The 15,775-nt window shown below is 43.2% G+C and overlaps 1 protein-coding gene across 4 annotated transcripts in view; it reads right to left on the bottom strand.

Moving 5' to 3' along the window:
- ZNF280D (zinc finger protein 280D) overlaps positions 1–4,664 on the bottom strand; it is a 105,661-nt gene extending 100,997 nt beyond the window's left edge. For all 4 annotated transcript variants that reach the window (XR_016311242.1, XM_089667855.1, XM_089667862.1 and 1 more), the window contains exon 1: positions 4,438–4,664. Coding sequence is in view for 3 of the 4 variants with exons in the window: in XM_089667855.1 (XP_089523981.1) it covers positions 4,438–4,626 (189 nt within the window). In the remaining variant the exon portion in view is untranslated. The remainder of the gene's footprint in view (positions 1–4,437) is intronic.
- Positions 4,665–15,775: the final 11,111 nt, after the last annotated feature.

Raw genomic sequence — 15,775 nt, 5'->3', positions numbered from 1 at the left:
AATGAAGGCACACAGCTATATTGTGAAACTATAACAATATTGTCAGTGTGCCCTCATTCACAGAACGATCTCCTTCTAGTACAATGATACAATTTACTTACATCCCTGAGCTACTGGCAGAAAATTTCCACACTGATACATTGTTTTCTTTTACTTACTGGCCAGTGCAGAGTTCCTCACTTTGTTATTTTGTACATGTCTAGGGCCTAACAGCTGTACATTTTAACCCCTTGACGCCGACGGCACAAAAATATGCAGCCTCACTGAACTTTTTTCCATGGGGCAGCATATTTGCGTACCTGTCTTTGTGCTGGGAGTGCGCCGCTTGGCACACTCCCAGCACAGAAACCGCAGTGTCACTGAGAGCCCCCCCGAGACTCCCGATTCCGGGTCACGTGATCGCTGTGATGGCCTCTGATTGGCTATCACAGTGATCAGTTACTGTTCAGCCTGACCCCTTGTTTTTTCTCTATGAATAGAGAAGAGAAATACATTGTATCTCTTTAACTCCTGACAGAGAAATAAAAAAAAAAGTTTGTAAAAAAACAAAAAAAATATTAAAAAAATAAAAGAAAAAAATAAAGAAAAATACCTAGATCAAGGTTTGATCTAGTTCAGTGCCAGGGTTAGTGTTTGGGTCAATGTCAGGGTCAAAGGCCATTAAAAAAAAAAAAAAAAAAAAAAAAATTGGTGTCAGTTAGCGTTAATGTCAGTGTGTTTTAGGTAAAAAAAAAAAAAAAGACAAACAAAATGCGCACTATGGTTTCTGTGCTGTACTATGGGTACAAACCACAAATATGATACACATATATGGTATCGCTGTGATCGGCAAGTGCTGGAAAATTTATTTTGGGTTGTTCTATGGAGGAATCAGAGGGCCCTGCTCGTTAGAGCTTACAATCTAAAAGGGAAGGGTCAAGTGATATAAAAAGATAGTAACTGTGGGGGATGAGCCCATGGAGAAAATACATGTACAGTTGTTAGGCGGAGGCAGGATAGGCTTCTCTGAAGCAAAGTTTTCAGAGATTGCTTAAAAGAAGACAAAGTAGGAGGAGCTAGTCGGACAGATTGGGGTAGGGAGTTCAATAGGATGGGAGAGGCTCGGGAGAAGTCCTGGAGGCAAGCACGGGAGGAGGTAACAAGGGAACTAGAGAGCAGATATTTATAGACTAGGTTAGTGATGTAGCTGGGGGCAAAGTTGTAAATGGCATTGTTTGTATTTTGAATTTTATTCGTTGGGCGAGTGCAGAGGCTAGAAGCATTTTTCAAGCTTCAGCATTTAGGAGCAGAGGAAAAAAAATGTTTTTGTAGATTTTTTTGGGAGAGTTTTCCCAGCAGAAAAAAACAAACAAAAAAAAAGCTAAATGCTCCTAACAGCTTTCTTCATGTAATCATTCTAATAAAATGCGAATGATTCTAAACGTTACTACCAGCCAGCGCAAAATGCTATTATTGTTCTTCGAGCTTATAAAAAACACGCTAGTGTGCATGGAGCCTTACTCTTCATCACTCGGCGGGGCAAATTGTGACATGAGGAGCCTTACTCTTCATCACTCGGCGGGGCAAATTGTGACATGAGGAGCCTTACTCTTCATCACTCGGCGGGGCAAATTGTGACATGAGGAGCCTTACTCTTCATCACTCGGTGGGGCAAATTGTGACATGAGGAGCCTTACTCTTCATCATTCGGCGGGGCGACATTGTGATATGAGGGGCCTTACTCTTCATTACTCAGCGGGGCGACATTGTGACATGAGGAGCCTTACTCTTCATTACTCAGCGGGGCGACATTGTGACATGAGGAGCCTTACTCTTCAACACTCGGCAGTACAACATTGTGACATCATGAGGAGCCTTACTCGTCATCACTCGGCGGGGCAAATTGTGACACGAGGAGCCTTACTCTTCATCATTCGGCGGGGCAACATTGTGACATGAGGAGCCTTACTCGTCATCACTCGGCGGTGCGACATTGTGACATGAGGAGCCTTACTCTTTATTAATCAGCGGGGCGACATTGTGACATCAAGAGGAGCATTCCTCTTCATCACTCGGCAGTGCGACATTGTGACATCATGAGGAGCCTTACTCTTCATCACTCGGCGGGGCGACATTTTGACATCATGAGGAGCCTTACTCTTCATCACTCGGCGGGGCGACATTGTGACATCATGAGGAGCCTTACTCTTCATCACTTGGCGGGGCGACATTGTGACATCATGAGGAGCCTTACTCTTCATCACTCGGCGGGGCGACATTGTGACATCATGAGGAGCCTTACTCTTCATCACTTGGCGGGGCGACATTGTGACATCATGAGGAGCCTTACTCTTCATCACTCGGCGGGGCGACATTGTGACATCATGAGGAGCCTTACTCTTCATCACTTGGCGGGGCGACATTGTGACATCATGAGGAGCCTGACTCTTCATCACTCGGCGGGGCGACATTGTGACATCATGAGGAGCCTTACTCTTCATCACTTGGCGGGGCGACATTGTGACATCATGAGGAGCCTTACTCCATCACTCGGCGGGGCAACATTGTGACATCATGAGGAGCCTTACTCTTCATCACTCGGCGGGTCGACATTGTGACATGAGGAGCCTTACTTTTCATCACTCAGCGGGGCGACATTGTGACATCATGAGGAGCATTCCTCTTCATCACTCGGTGGTGCGACATTGTGACATCATGAGGAGCCTTACTCTTCATCACTCGGCGGTGCGATATTGTGACATCATGAGGAGCCTTACTCCATCACTCGGCGGGGCAACATTGTGACATCATGAGGAGCCTTACTCCTCATCACTCGGCGGGGCGACATTGTGACGCCATGAGGAGCCTTCCTCTTCATCACTTGGCAGGATGACATTGTGACATCATGAGGAGCCTTACTCTTCATCATTCAGCGGGGTGACATCATGAGGAGCCTTACTCTTCATCACTTGGCGGGGTGACATTGTGACATCATGAGGAGCCTTACTCTTCATCATTCAGCGGGGTGACATCATGAGGAGCCTTACTTTTCATCACTTGACGGGGTGACATCATGGGTAGCCTTACTCTTCATCACTTGGCGGGGTGACATTGTGACATCATGAGGAGCCTTACTCTTCATCATTCAGCGGGGTGACATCATGAGGAGCCTTACTCTTCATCACTTGGCGGGGTGACATTGTGACATCATGAGGAGCCTTACTCTTCATCATTCAGCGGGGTGACATCATGAGGAGCCTTACTCTTCATCACTTGGCGGGCTGACATTGTGACATCATGAGGAGCCTTACTCTTCATCATTCAGCTGGGTGACATCATGAGGAGCCTTACTTTTTATCACTTGACGGGGTGACATCATGAGTAGCCTTACTCTTCATCACTTGGCGGGGTGACATTGTGACATCATGAGGAGCCTTACTCTTCATCATTCAGCGGGGTGACATCATGAGGAGCCTTACTTTTCATCACTTGACGGGGTGACATCATGAGTAGCCTTAATCTTCATCACTTGTCGGGGCGACATTGTGACATTATGAGGAGCCTTATTCTTCATCATCCGGCGGGGCGACATTGTGACATCATGAGGAGCCTTACTCTTCATCGCTCGGCGGGGTGACATTGTGACATCATGAGGAGCCTTACTCTTCATCACTCGGCAGGGTGACATTGTGTCATCATGAGGATCACTCGCCGCGGCAACACTGTGACATCACTACTTGGAATAAAGATCGACCGCTGCAATGTATATTTTAGATTGTAAACTCTTCGGATTAAGCCTCTTGCATGTTATACAGGCCTTTTTTTATTGTACAGCGCTGTGCAAAATGTGGGCGATATATAAAGCCTGCACTATAATAATGTTCCACCCATTCAGTAGAGTGCTGTGTGGATGTATTTGTATTGTCAGGACTGATGAACCCAGGTGATGATGATGATCTCCTCCAGAGCTCAGTGCTGTAGTCTGGCATGGCCTGTGTACTGCTCTCCCGCCTCTGTGTGCGCTGTGTGATGGAGATGAGTGATAGTGATGATGAGGTGATCATGTAGCAGAGATGTGTAGTGAGGAGAGGAGGCTGTCCTCCTATTCATCCTCCTTCTCCTCATCATGTCCTCCCATTGTATGTGTGGGGCTCCAGCGGAGGGCACACAGCCGCCACCCCGGCACACGTCAATGTAATTACAGGAAATTCGTCCGTGTGACGCCTAATCATCATCCCTCCGCTCCTCACACACCCCCCTCGCCCCGCCACCAGCACTCCGCCGTCTGTTTGTTTAGCAGCAACAACACGCCAGGCTCTGCCAAGATGGCGGCCGACACGGCGATGGTCGGCGAAGCCTCCTGTGTGCTCCTTACCCCACCCCCCACTCTACCAGCCCCGGGCCTGCAGGGAAGCTACCCCCCTCCCCACATACACCCGTCCCCGGGAGCCTGCTTACCGTGTGTGACGAGCGGCCAGCACGGACGAATCTCTCGGGCGCCCTTAGCACAAAACGCGATGCCAAGCGGAGCCGGGGCTGTGCGATGGATCGGGGAGCTCGCGTGAACTGTGTGCGGGGAATGCTGGGTAATGGTGGGGCGGACGAGGCTGGCTGTGTGTGCTGGAGGCGCGCAGGCCGGGGGAGCATGTGCTGTCCTGCCCCGGCACAGCGCCATTGGTGAGGAGGCTCCATCCCCCCCCCCCCATTACCTCATGTGTGACCGCAGGACTCCGCACCACACACCTCAGGAGGGATCCTGCCTCAGCTCCATCACTGCTCACCTCACACAAAATTACACCCAATTTTACTTCACCAACCCACAATTTTAGCACTTTTTTGGGGTTTGGCGTGGACCATCGGAGCCAGAAAATGGACCAACCAAAGTTCAATTTTTGTATATTAATTTTGTGTAGATTGAACGCTAACTTGATTCATGGACCGTCACTAATTTTTTTTTAACACTTTCACTGCCGGAGCAGTTTTTTTTTTTTTTGTTACAAATTTAGAATAAATATTTTTTTTTTAGACCTGAAGATTGGATAAAACCCCCAAAATAGTATATTCATTAATGTGAAAATACAATCTATGTGTAAACTGGCGGTGATGTACCTGAAGTAAAAATAAACATTTACTGAAAGTAGATCTCCCGGAGGATACGGTGGTGGTTCCGGTCTTACATGTTGGGGAAACATTTGTAACAAATTTCAAGCACACGTTTTCAGGAATGAAATACGTGAACAATAATTTTACCGTGCACACAAATGCCATATATGACCCAAAATATTGGTAAAATACTTAGATGAGGTTGTGCAAAGTAACTAGATACCAAACATGGCAAGGCTTAGTGTATGGTCATCTTCCCGCTGACCCCCAATATGAGGAGCATTTTACTACAATTAAAGTAAAATGGCGTCGCTTGTAACAATGGAATCCTTTAAGGGCTTTGCTGTAACGTCCACTAACTCCCTGAATTTCAGTGTGGATCAGGTACCAACATAGAAACTGCAAACAAACCAGGGGAAGAACTTGAGAAAAGAAGTTCCACAATAGAGCTAAGTAGTTTGACTAAAAATTGAAACAATATGCAATTAAAAATATACAGATAAATAAGAGATGCAAAGTAGCAAATGCTGCTTTTGCAGAAACCTCCACCCGATACCAAAAATGGCAGTAAACTTTCCCTTGAAAGACCATGAATGTAAGGCGCATTCTATCCAATGACCACGAATGTAAGGCGCATTCTCTCTACTGACCACAAATGTAAGGCGCATTCTATCCACTGACCACATATGTAAGGCGCATTCTATCTACTGACCGTGTATGTAAGGCACATTCTATCCACTGATCACATATGTAAGGCACATTCTATTTACTGACCATGTATGTAAGGTGCATTCTTCCCACTGACCACGAATGTAAGGCGCATTCTATCCACTGACCACGTATGTAAGGCGCATTCTATCTACTGACCATGTATGTAAGGCACACTCTATCTACTGACCACGAATGTAAGGCGCATTCTTCCCACTGAACACCAATGTAAGGAGCATTCTACCCAAGGACCACCAATGTAAGGAACATTCTACCCAATGACCACCAATGTAAAGTGCATTCTACCCAATGACCATCAATGTAAGGAGCATTCTACCCAATGACCACCAATGTAAGGCGCATTCTACCCAATGACCACCAATGTAAGGCGCATTCTACCCAATGACCACCAATGTAAGAAGCATTCTACCCAATGACCACCAATGTAAGGCGCATTCTACCCAATGACCACCAATGCAAGGAGCATTCTACCCAATGACCACCAATGCAAGGAGCATTCTACCCAATAACCACCAATGTAAGGAGCATTCTACCCAATGATCACCAATGTAAGGTGCATTCTAACCAATGACCACCAATGTAAGGTGCATTCTACCCAATGACCAGCAATGTAAGGAGTATTCTACCCAATGACCACTAATGTAAGGAGCATTCAACCCAATGACTACCAATGTAAGGTGCATTCTACCCAATGACCACCAATGTAAGGAGCATTCTATCCACTTGAGCACCAAACTGACACCTTCTACCCAATTTTTTGACTTTTTCTTGGGTTGATCATGGACCACCTGAGCCAGAAAATGGACCTACTGAAGTAAATTTTTTTGTATATATTACATTTTTCTAAAATGTATCTATAAATATTTTTAGGCCTGAAGATTAGTTAAAACCCCTAAACAGTATATATTTACTGAAAGTAGAGATCCGGGAGGATACAATGGTGGTAGTTCCAATTTTCTGTCATGAGAAATTTGCTCAACAGCTTACCGTGCACATTTTCAGAAAAAAAAATGAACATAAAGTTTGGGGCACACAAACACCATGTATGACCCCAAATTTGGGTAGAATACTAAGAGGAAGGTCAGCCCAGTAACTAGACACTAAACATGAAACGGCTTAAAGTGTAAGTTCATGTTTTTACAAAAAGTGAACAACGTACACCGTCCCAGTGACCACAAATGGAAGGAGCGTTCTTCCTACTGACCGCCAATAGATGAAGTGTTCTACCCACTGACCACCAATGTAAGGCGCATTCTATCTACTGACCATGTATGTAAGGCACACTCTATCCACTGACCACGAATGTAAGGCGCATTCTTCCCACAGAACACCAATGTAAGGAGCATTCTACCCAAGGACCACCAATGTAAGGAACATTCTACCCAATGACCACCAATGTAAAGTGCATTCTACCCAATGACCACCAATGTAAGGCGCATTCTTCCCACTGAACACCAATGTAAGGAGCATTCTACCCAAGGACCACCAATGTAAGGAGCATTCTACCCAATGACCACCAATGTAAGGTGCATTCTACCCAATGGCCACCAATGTAAGGTGCATTCTACCCAATGACCACCAATGTAAGGAGCATTCTACCCAATGACCACCAATGTAAGGCGCATTCTACCCAATGACCACCAATGTAAGAAGAATTCTACCCAATGACCACCAATGTAAGGCGCATTCTACCCAATGACCACCAATGCAAGGAGCATTCTACCCAATGACCACCAATGCAAGGAGCATTCTACCCAATAACCACCAATGTAAGGAGCATTCTACCCAATGATCACCAATGTAAGGTGCATTCTAACCAATGACCACCAATGTAAGGTGCATTCTACCCAATGACCAGCAATGTAAGGAGTATTCTACCCAATGACCACTAATGTAAGGAGCATTCAACCCAATGACTACCAATGTAAGGTGCATTCTACCCAATGACCACCAATGTAAGGAGCATTCTATCCACTTGAGCACCAAACTGACACCTTCTACCCAATTTTTTGACTTTTTCTTGGGTTGATCATGGACCACCTGAGCCAGAAAATGGACCTACTGAAGTAAATTTTTTTGTATATATTTTGTATATTTTTTCTAAAATGTATCCATAAATATTTTTAGGCCTGAAGATTAGTTAAAACCCCTAAACAGTATATATTTACTGAAAGTAGAGATCCGGGAGGATACAATGGTGGTAGTTCCAATTTTCTGTCATGAGAAATTTGCTCAACAGCTTACCGTGCACATTTTCAGAAAAAAAAAATGAACATAAAGTTTGGGGCACAAAAACACCATGTATGACCCAAAATTTGGGTAGAATACTAAGAGGAAGGTCAGCCCAGTAACTAGACACTAAACATGGAACGGCTTAAAGTGTAAGTTCATGTTTTTACAAAAAGTGAACAACGTACACCGTCCCAGTGACCACAAATGGAAGGAGCGTTCTTCCTACTGACCGCCAATAGATGAAGTGTTCTACCCACTGACCACCAATGTAAGGAGCATTCTTCCCATTGAGCATCAATGTAAGGAGCATTCTACCCAATGAGCACCAACGTAAGGAGCATTCTACCCAATGACCTCCAATGTAAGGAGAATTCATCCCACTGAGCACCAGTGTAAGGAGCATTCTACCCACTGACCACTATTGTAATGTGCATTCTACTCACTGACCACCAATGTAAGGTACATTCTGCTCACTGACCACCAATGTAAGGTGCATTCTACTTGCTGGCCACCAATGTATGGAGCATTCTACCCAATGAAAACCAAAGTAAGGAGCAGTCTACCCACTGAGCACCACACTGACACCTACCTAATTTTATGATTTTTTTGGGGCTGAGCATGGACCACCTGAGGCAGAAAATGGACCTACCGAAGTTAAAGTGGAGCTCCACTAAAAAGAAGTTCTGCTTTAAGCCTTTGTCCCCCGCCCCCTGTTAAGGATTGGCACAGTGGGGGTGCGGGTACCTTAATTTGACAGGTACCCACTCCCACTTCCTGTGCGATCGCCTAAGGCAATCAAAAGTGGAAATTGTCCTCCCCCCTCTCCGTTCCCGTAGTCTTCTAGGACATGTGACAGGTCCTAGAAGACTATGGGACTATTCACAAAGCGCATGCGCAGAGGGCACCCAGATGTGAAGCTGCAAGTTGACAGAGCCAGGTGCCCACACTGAAGATGCTGGCACCAAATAGAGAAGACGGCTGATGAAACCAGCCATGGTGAGGACACCGCTGGACCAAGGACAGGTAAGTGGCTGTATTTTAAAAGTCAGCAGCTATAGTTTTTGTAGCTACTGACTTTTATTTTTCTTTTAATTCAGCTGGAATGTTTCATATATATTACAAAGTAAGAGTTATTACAGTATTACAAAGTAGAGATCCAGAAGGGTACAATGGGGGTAGTTCCAATTTGTTATGTCATGAGAAATGTGCTCATAAATTCATCATGCACACTTTTTCAGGAAAATAATACATAAACATTCATTTTTGGGCACACAAACACCGTGTATGACCCCAAATTTTGGTAGAATATTAATATGAGGTTGCACCCAGTAACTAGATACCAAACATGGCAGGGCTTACAGTTTCACAAAAAAAATTAACAACTTAATACCTTCTCACTGACAACCAATGTAAAGTGCATTCTGACCACCAGAATGGAAAATGGACAAAAGTAATTTTTTTCTACATTAAATTTTTTTTTTCGAAATTACATTCAGTGGACTCAAAGATGGTCGCCATGTTTGTTTTAACCCCAGTTTTTTTTCTGCAAGGATGTTAAAATGTATTTTAGGCCTGAAGATTAGTTAAACCCCCCAATAGTATATATTTAATGAAAAGAGAGATCCGAGAGAATACAGTGGGGGTGTTTCCAATCTTTTAAATCACAAGATATTTGTGTAACCATTTATCAAATGTTCAGTAAAAAAAAAAAAGATATGATTGCTTGTTCATATGTGAGGTTGGGAGGCAGTAAAACCCTGCAGTTGGGCTGTGTTTTAACGCCCCCCTTTCCAACTATTACTTTTTTTAGTTGCAGAGGCAGTGAATGAATGAATGTGGCTGCTTTGCAAGTGTCCCACAACCAAATGCAGTGATCAAGAGGCTAAAGCAGGTGGCGGGAAAGTGATACAACGCCTCACTGCCTGTCAAATGTTCTCTGAAGACAAACATGGATCACTCTTCAGAGAGCACCACTAGTGTGAGCAAGCCCTAACTTTAAGTTTAGGGCACACAAACCCCATGTATGACCCAATATTTTGGTAGACTGCTAAGAGAAGGTTGTGCCAAGTCACTGGATACCAAACATGTAAAGCCTTAGGCAACGTGTACACGGGACATTTGGAAAACACTTCTGAATGATGGAAACTGACTGCTGGAAAACGTAGGTTAAAAAACATCTGTTTAGCCGCATTTATGTGCGTTTGCGTTTAGAAGCATTTTTTAAAGATAACATCAGGAGACCTTCCAAAATGCCCAGAATGCACTGAAAAACAGTAAAAAATTAACTATTTCAGACATTTTGAGAGGAATAGAGAGAGCAGAAGCAGAGAGAGCAGTATGTGTTGAGATGACCTGTCTTTTCTGGTTGTATTCACTATGGATCCCATCATGAGCATAATGCGGCACATTCTACTATTTTTCCCTTCACGGGAAACCTGGAACTGACTACGCTGGTGTACTAGGTCCATCTGAATACATGAAAAATGCTTTACATGCATTTCTGATGATGAAAAAAGGCTCTGGACAGCATCTGGATATGGAACAGTTAAAAAACGCTTCTAAACACAAATGCTTATAAACACAGTTAGCCGCGTTTACAAGAGTTTGAAACGCTGATTTACTCCTGAACACAAGTTTGGTGCGTTCAAAAAAATGACTGTAAACTCAACTGCCTGTAAACGACATAGTGTATATGGACACATAGGAAAACATTAGGGAGAGTTCAGGGGCTGCTGAAAAAACACAGAAAAGCTCCTGAACGTGCTTTTATCAGCTGCAGTGTACATGACCCCTTAAAGGGAGTGTAAACAGAGGTTTTTTTTAGCAAATAACAAAGATGTCATACTTAACTGCTCTGTGTAATGATTTTTGCAAAGAGCAGCCCTGAGCCTTTTCTTCTCGGGTCCCCCAGCGCTCCTGGCAAGCCACTCTTAATGGGGACACTCGTGCAGACTCGATCCCCCACTTGACTGTGATTTATAGCAGCAGCAGCAGCCAATGGCTCCCGCTACTGCATTTTAGTTGGTGAAGAGGGAGAGAGAGTTGCACTGCTACTCTCTGGCACAGCACTGGATAGAGATAGGGCTCAGGTAAGTATACAAGGTGGGTTGGTGGGGTTGCTGGTCACAGATGTTTTTTTACCTTAATGCAAATAATGCATTAAAGTGGAAAACCTTCTGCCTTTAAAACCACAAGAAATTTAAACGGTGAGCTAACGTACACCTGCTCACTGACCACCAATTAAGGAGCATTCTTCTCATTGATGACCACACTGGCCATCAATGTAAGAGCATTCTTGCCACTGATGCGTAATTTAAAGAGTATTTTTCCCACTTACCCTCACACCGACCCACAATGTAAGGAGAATTCTTGACACTGACCACCAATGTAAAGCCGACCATTCATTATCAAGATTCAATCCATGTATGGGCAGGCTGATGCATCAACACAATGGTGTTGTGCAATGGTTTTGCACAGAGCAGCCTCAATCCTCTTCCTCACTGGTCCCCGCCGGTGCTCCTCCCCCTTGATCAGTGCCCCTATAGCAAGCCCATTGCTATGGGGACACTAGTGCATGCTTGCTCTCAAGCCCGGCTCTATGCATCCATAAGACACATAGAGCTGCAGGTCGGCCCCTTCCCCCCCCTCCTCAATGGCTCACTGGCTGTTATTGACAGCAGTGGGAGCCAATGGCACACACTGCTGTCTCAGCCAATGAGGAGAGGGAGTCCTTGGACAGCCAAGGTTCTTGTGAACATCGCTGGATCGTGATGGAGCTCAGGTGAGTATTAGGGGGGCTGTGGGGGGAGCAGCACACAAGGTTTTTTACCTTCATGCATAGAATGTATGAAGGTAAAAAACCTTCTGCCTTTACAACCATTTTAATATTTAGAGATGTACATATCCTAAAAATTTGTTTAATTTCTTTTGGTTTCATCCATTAAGTAAATAATTTTGTTACATCTTTTTTGTTATGTTAGAATGATTAGTTTCCAGAATGTTTTCATTATTTTGGGAGAGTATACATTTTATTTATTACAGGTACTTATATAGTGCCATCAATTTACACAGCGCTTTACATATACAGTGGGGATCGAAAGTTTGGGCACCCCAGCTAAAAATTTGTATTAATGTGCATAAAGAAGCCAAGGAAAGATGGAAAAATCTCCAAAAGGCCTCAAATTACAGATTAGACATTCTTATAATATGTCAACAAAAGTTAGATTTTATTTCCATCATTTACACTTTCAAAATAACAGAAAACAAAAAAATGGCGTCTGCAAAAGTTTGGGCACCCTGCAGAGTTAATATCTTGTACTGCCCCCTTTGGCAAGTATCACAGCTTGTAAATGCTTTTTGTAGCCAGCCAAGAGTCTTTCAATTCTTGTTTGAGGTATCTTTGCCCATTCTTCCTTACAAAAGTCTTCCAGTTCTTTGAGATTTCTGGGCTGTCTGTCACGCACTGCTCTTTAAGGTCTATCCATAGATTTTCAATTATGTTGAGGTCAGGAGATTGTGAAGGCCATGGCAAAACCTTCAGTTTACGCCTCTTGATGTAATCCCCTGTGGATTTCGAGGTGTGTTTAGGATCATTATCCATTTGTAGAAGCCATCCTCTCTTTAACTTCAGCTTTTTCACAGATGGCATCAAGTTACCATCCAAAATTTGCTGAAATTTTATTGAATCCATTTTTCCTTCTACTCGTGAGATGTTCCCTGTGCCACTGGCTGCAACACAACCCCAAAGCATGATTGATCCAACCCCATGCTTAACAGTTGGACAGAGGTTCTTTTCATTAAATTCTGTGCCCCTTCTTCTCCAAACGTACCTTTGCTCATTCAAAGTTCAATTTTAACCTCATCGGTCCACAGAACTTGTTTCCAAAATGCATCAGGCTTGTCTATATGTTCATTTGCAAAGTTCAAACGATGATTTTTGTGGTGAGGACGTAGAAGGTCTGATGACTCTTCCATGAAGACCATATTTTTACAAGTATCTCTTTATAGTGGAATAGTGTACCACAACTCCAGTGTCTGCCAGATCTTTCTGGAGGGATCGTGCAGTCAAACGTGGGTTTTGAATTGTTTTTCTCACAATCCTGCGAGCTGTTCTGTCTGATATTTTTCTTGGTCTTCCAGATCTTGCTTTAACTTCCACAGTTCCTGATGACTGCCATTTCTTAATTACATTCCGAACAGAGGATATTGACATCTGAAAACGCTTTGCTATCTTCTTGTAGCCTTCTCCAGCTTTGTGAGCGTCAACTATTTTTAGTTTCAGTTTTCTAGACAACTGCTTAGAAGAACCCATGGTGCTGATTGTTGGGGCAAGGTCAGATGAGTCTGGGCATTTAAAACCTTTGAGATTGATATAACCTGGTCTTCCCAGACGATGATTGAGAACAATCCATGACACTGGCAGGTCTCAGCTTGGCAAAGGGGGCAGTGCATGCTATAAATTCTGCAGGGTGCCCAAACTTTTGCAGATGCCATTTTTTTGTTTTCTGTTATTTTGAAAGTGTAAATGATGGAAATAAAATCTAACTTTTGTTGACATATTATAAGAATGTCTAATCTGTAATTTGATGCCTTTTGGAGATTTTTCCATCTTTCCTTGGCTTCTTTATGCACATTAATACAAATTTTTAGCTGGGGTGCCCAAACTTTCGATCCCCACTGTATATACATATATTGTACATTCACATCAGTCCCTAACCTTTAAGGGGTGTACAATCTAAGGTCCCTAACTCACATTCATACACACACATACTAGGGCCAATTAACCTAACAGCATATCTTTGGATATTCGTTGTTCCGAATCGATTTGTATTTTCAGAAAGTTTTGTTATGCTTTTATTATCTCAGAGGATTGACCATCTAATGATTTGTTATTTCGGGAAATTACATATACACTCTGAGTCATCCCTGCTAGTCTACCACACAAAGAAAAATGGAATGAGGTGATTGGACAAAATTGACTGGAGTCACATGCATCCGAAAGTAACAAATGGAACAAAATTAATTTCAGATTCATTCATTTTGTTATGATTCAGAGATTCTGATGGATCTACCTCCATCCACCCCAAACAAGTAGGAAACATCTTATTTCACTTTTATACCTTACTGTATTTATTACAATGCAAAGAGAATCTGCTGATTATTAGAATATTTACACTACTTTCACTAGAATAAAAACGAATGGCTCTGAATCAGGTCAGATCATTTGTTATGTCGAACATCATTTCAGATGCTTTAAACATTAAAGTGTTACTAAACCCACAACAGTAAAATCAGTCTGTATATGCAGTAAAGCATGCTTGTTATACTCATTTAAGGGGTTGATGTTTTATCCTGATTTCTCTGATCTGATCCTCCCCTTCTTTCAGTGTCCTCCTCTTATCTCCTGATAAGACATGTGTAGAGTCACGCTCAGTTTGGTGTGTATTGCTAGAGGTTTTTTTTTTTCTTTGGAGAGTGCATGTGATCAGCACAGGGCCAATCAGCACTGTCCTGACAGAGGTCAGGGGTTCTGCATTCTCCTAGAGCAGAAAGAAACTCCTCCTACAAGCTTTAACCAGTGATCTGCTGAGCACTGATAGAAGTCACAAGACTGCTCTAACTGCTGATGAGAAAAGGTATTTAGCAGTTTATATTTATTAAAATAATTGCAATTCTATGTTCTGTATACTATGGGAGACCAGATATAGTGAATGCAGGGTCCTGGGTTTAGTAACACTTTAAAGTACTATAGGCCTGGTCATCAGAACTAGTGTCCCCATTGGAAGATTTCCTCTCTTTTACTTTTCTGGGGACAGCCCAAACTTATTTATTTTTAAGTTTCACTTTCGATAATAATGGTAAACAGGACAAATAGAGAGGTTGAATCTCCCTAGCGGAGGTACGAACTACTATAAATAACAGGTGTTGTAATCCATCTCCACTCTATCTAAAACAAAAAAAAAAAACGAATGATACATCCGAGTCTCCTAATCATGAGAATTTAGACCGTATTTCAATTCGGAACAAAACTAACACATATCTATTCATTTCTGTTGTGCTTAGAAAAGCTGTTATATGACTAATAGTGATGGTCTGCATGGTCGAGTCGAATGTAGGTTCAAGTCGAACATTGGTCGTTCGTGTGTTCAGTGAACAGACGAATGGTAAGGTCGTTCAGCGGCTTGTTCACCTGCCATGCCTCACAATGCTTTCACAATGCATTGTGACTGGCAAAGCAAAGCACCTGACCATGCTTTGGCCAATCACAGCACAACTGGGCAGAGCTAGTGGTGACGTCACTGCTTGCTCTGTCCAATTGTTTACATCTGACCTGCAAATGTCAGATTGCAGTGGGTGCAGACGGGTCGTGGTGAACTGACATTGTCGTGACAATGCTGAATGTCATGATTGATGATATATTACAACAATGGAACCATTTTTTTTTTGTATTTTTTTTTAAATCAAGGACTTATCAAAAACTTTTTTTTTGTTCAATAAAGGATTTTTTCAAAAGCTTGGTCTCTTTGTTTTTTTACTACATTTAACCCTTTAGTGAATAATTAGTACCCCTTACTCGTTCACAAGGGGGGGCAGCATCAGGGTACCACTTTATTTAAAGGTGTACCCTGATACTAATGAGCTCCTCTGCCCGCAGACCCCCACAACCACCAGGTCAGGGTTGTAAGGAAGAGGAAGACACTGTCCCAATGCTGAGGGCACATGGCCTGGTAAG

Source organism: Staurois parvus, unplaced genomic scaffold (genome assembly GCF_062004578.1).
Source record: "Staurois parvus isolate SC_StPar_1 unplaced genomic scaffold, SC_StPar_1.0 ptg000054l, whole genome shotgun sequence".
Lineage (NCBI taxonomy): Eukaryota > Metazoa > Chordata > Amphibia > Anura > Ranidae > Staurois > Staurois parvus.
The sequence above is the reverse complement of the archived record's forward strand: the minus strand, read 5'-3'. Positions and strand labels throughout refer to the sequence as shown.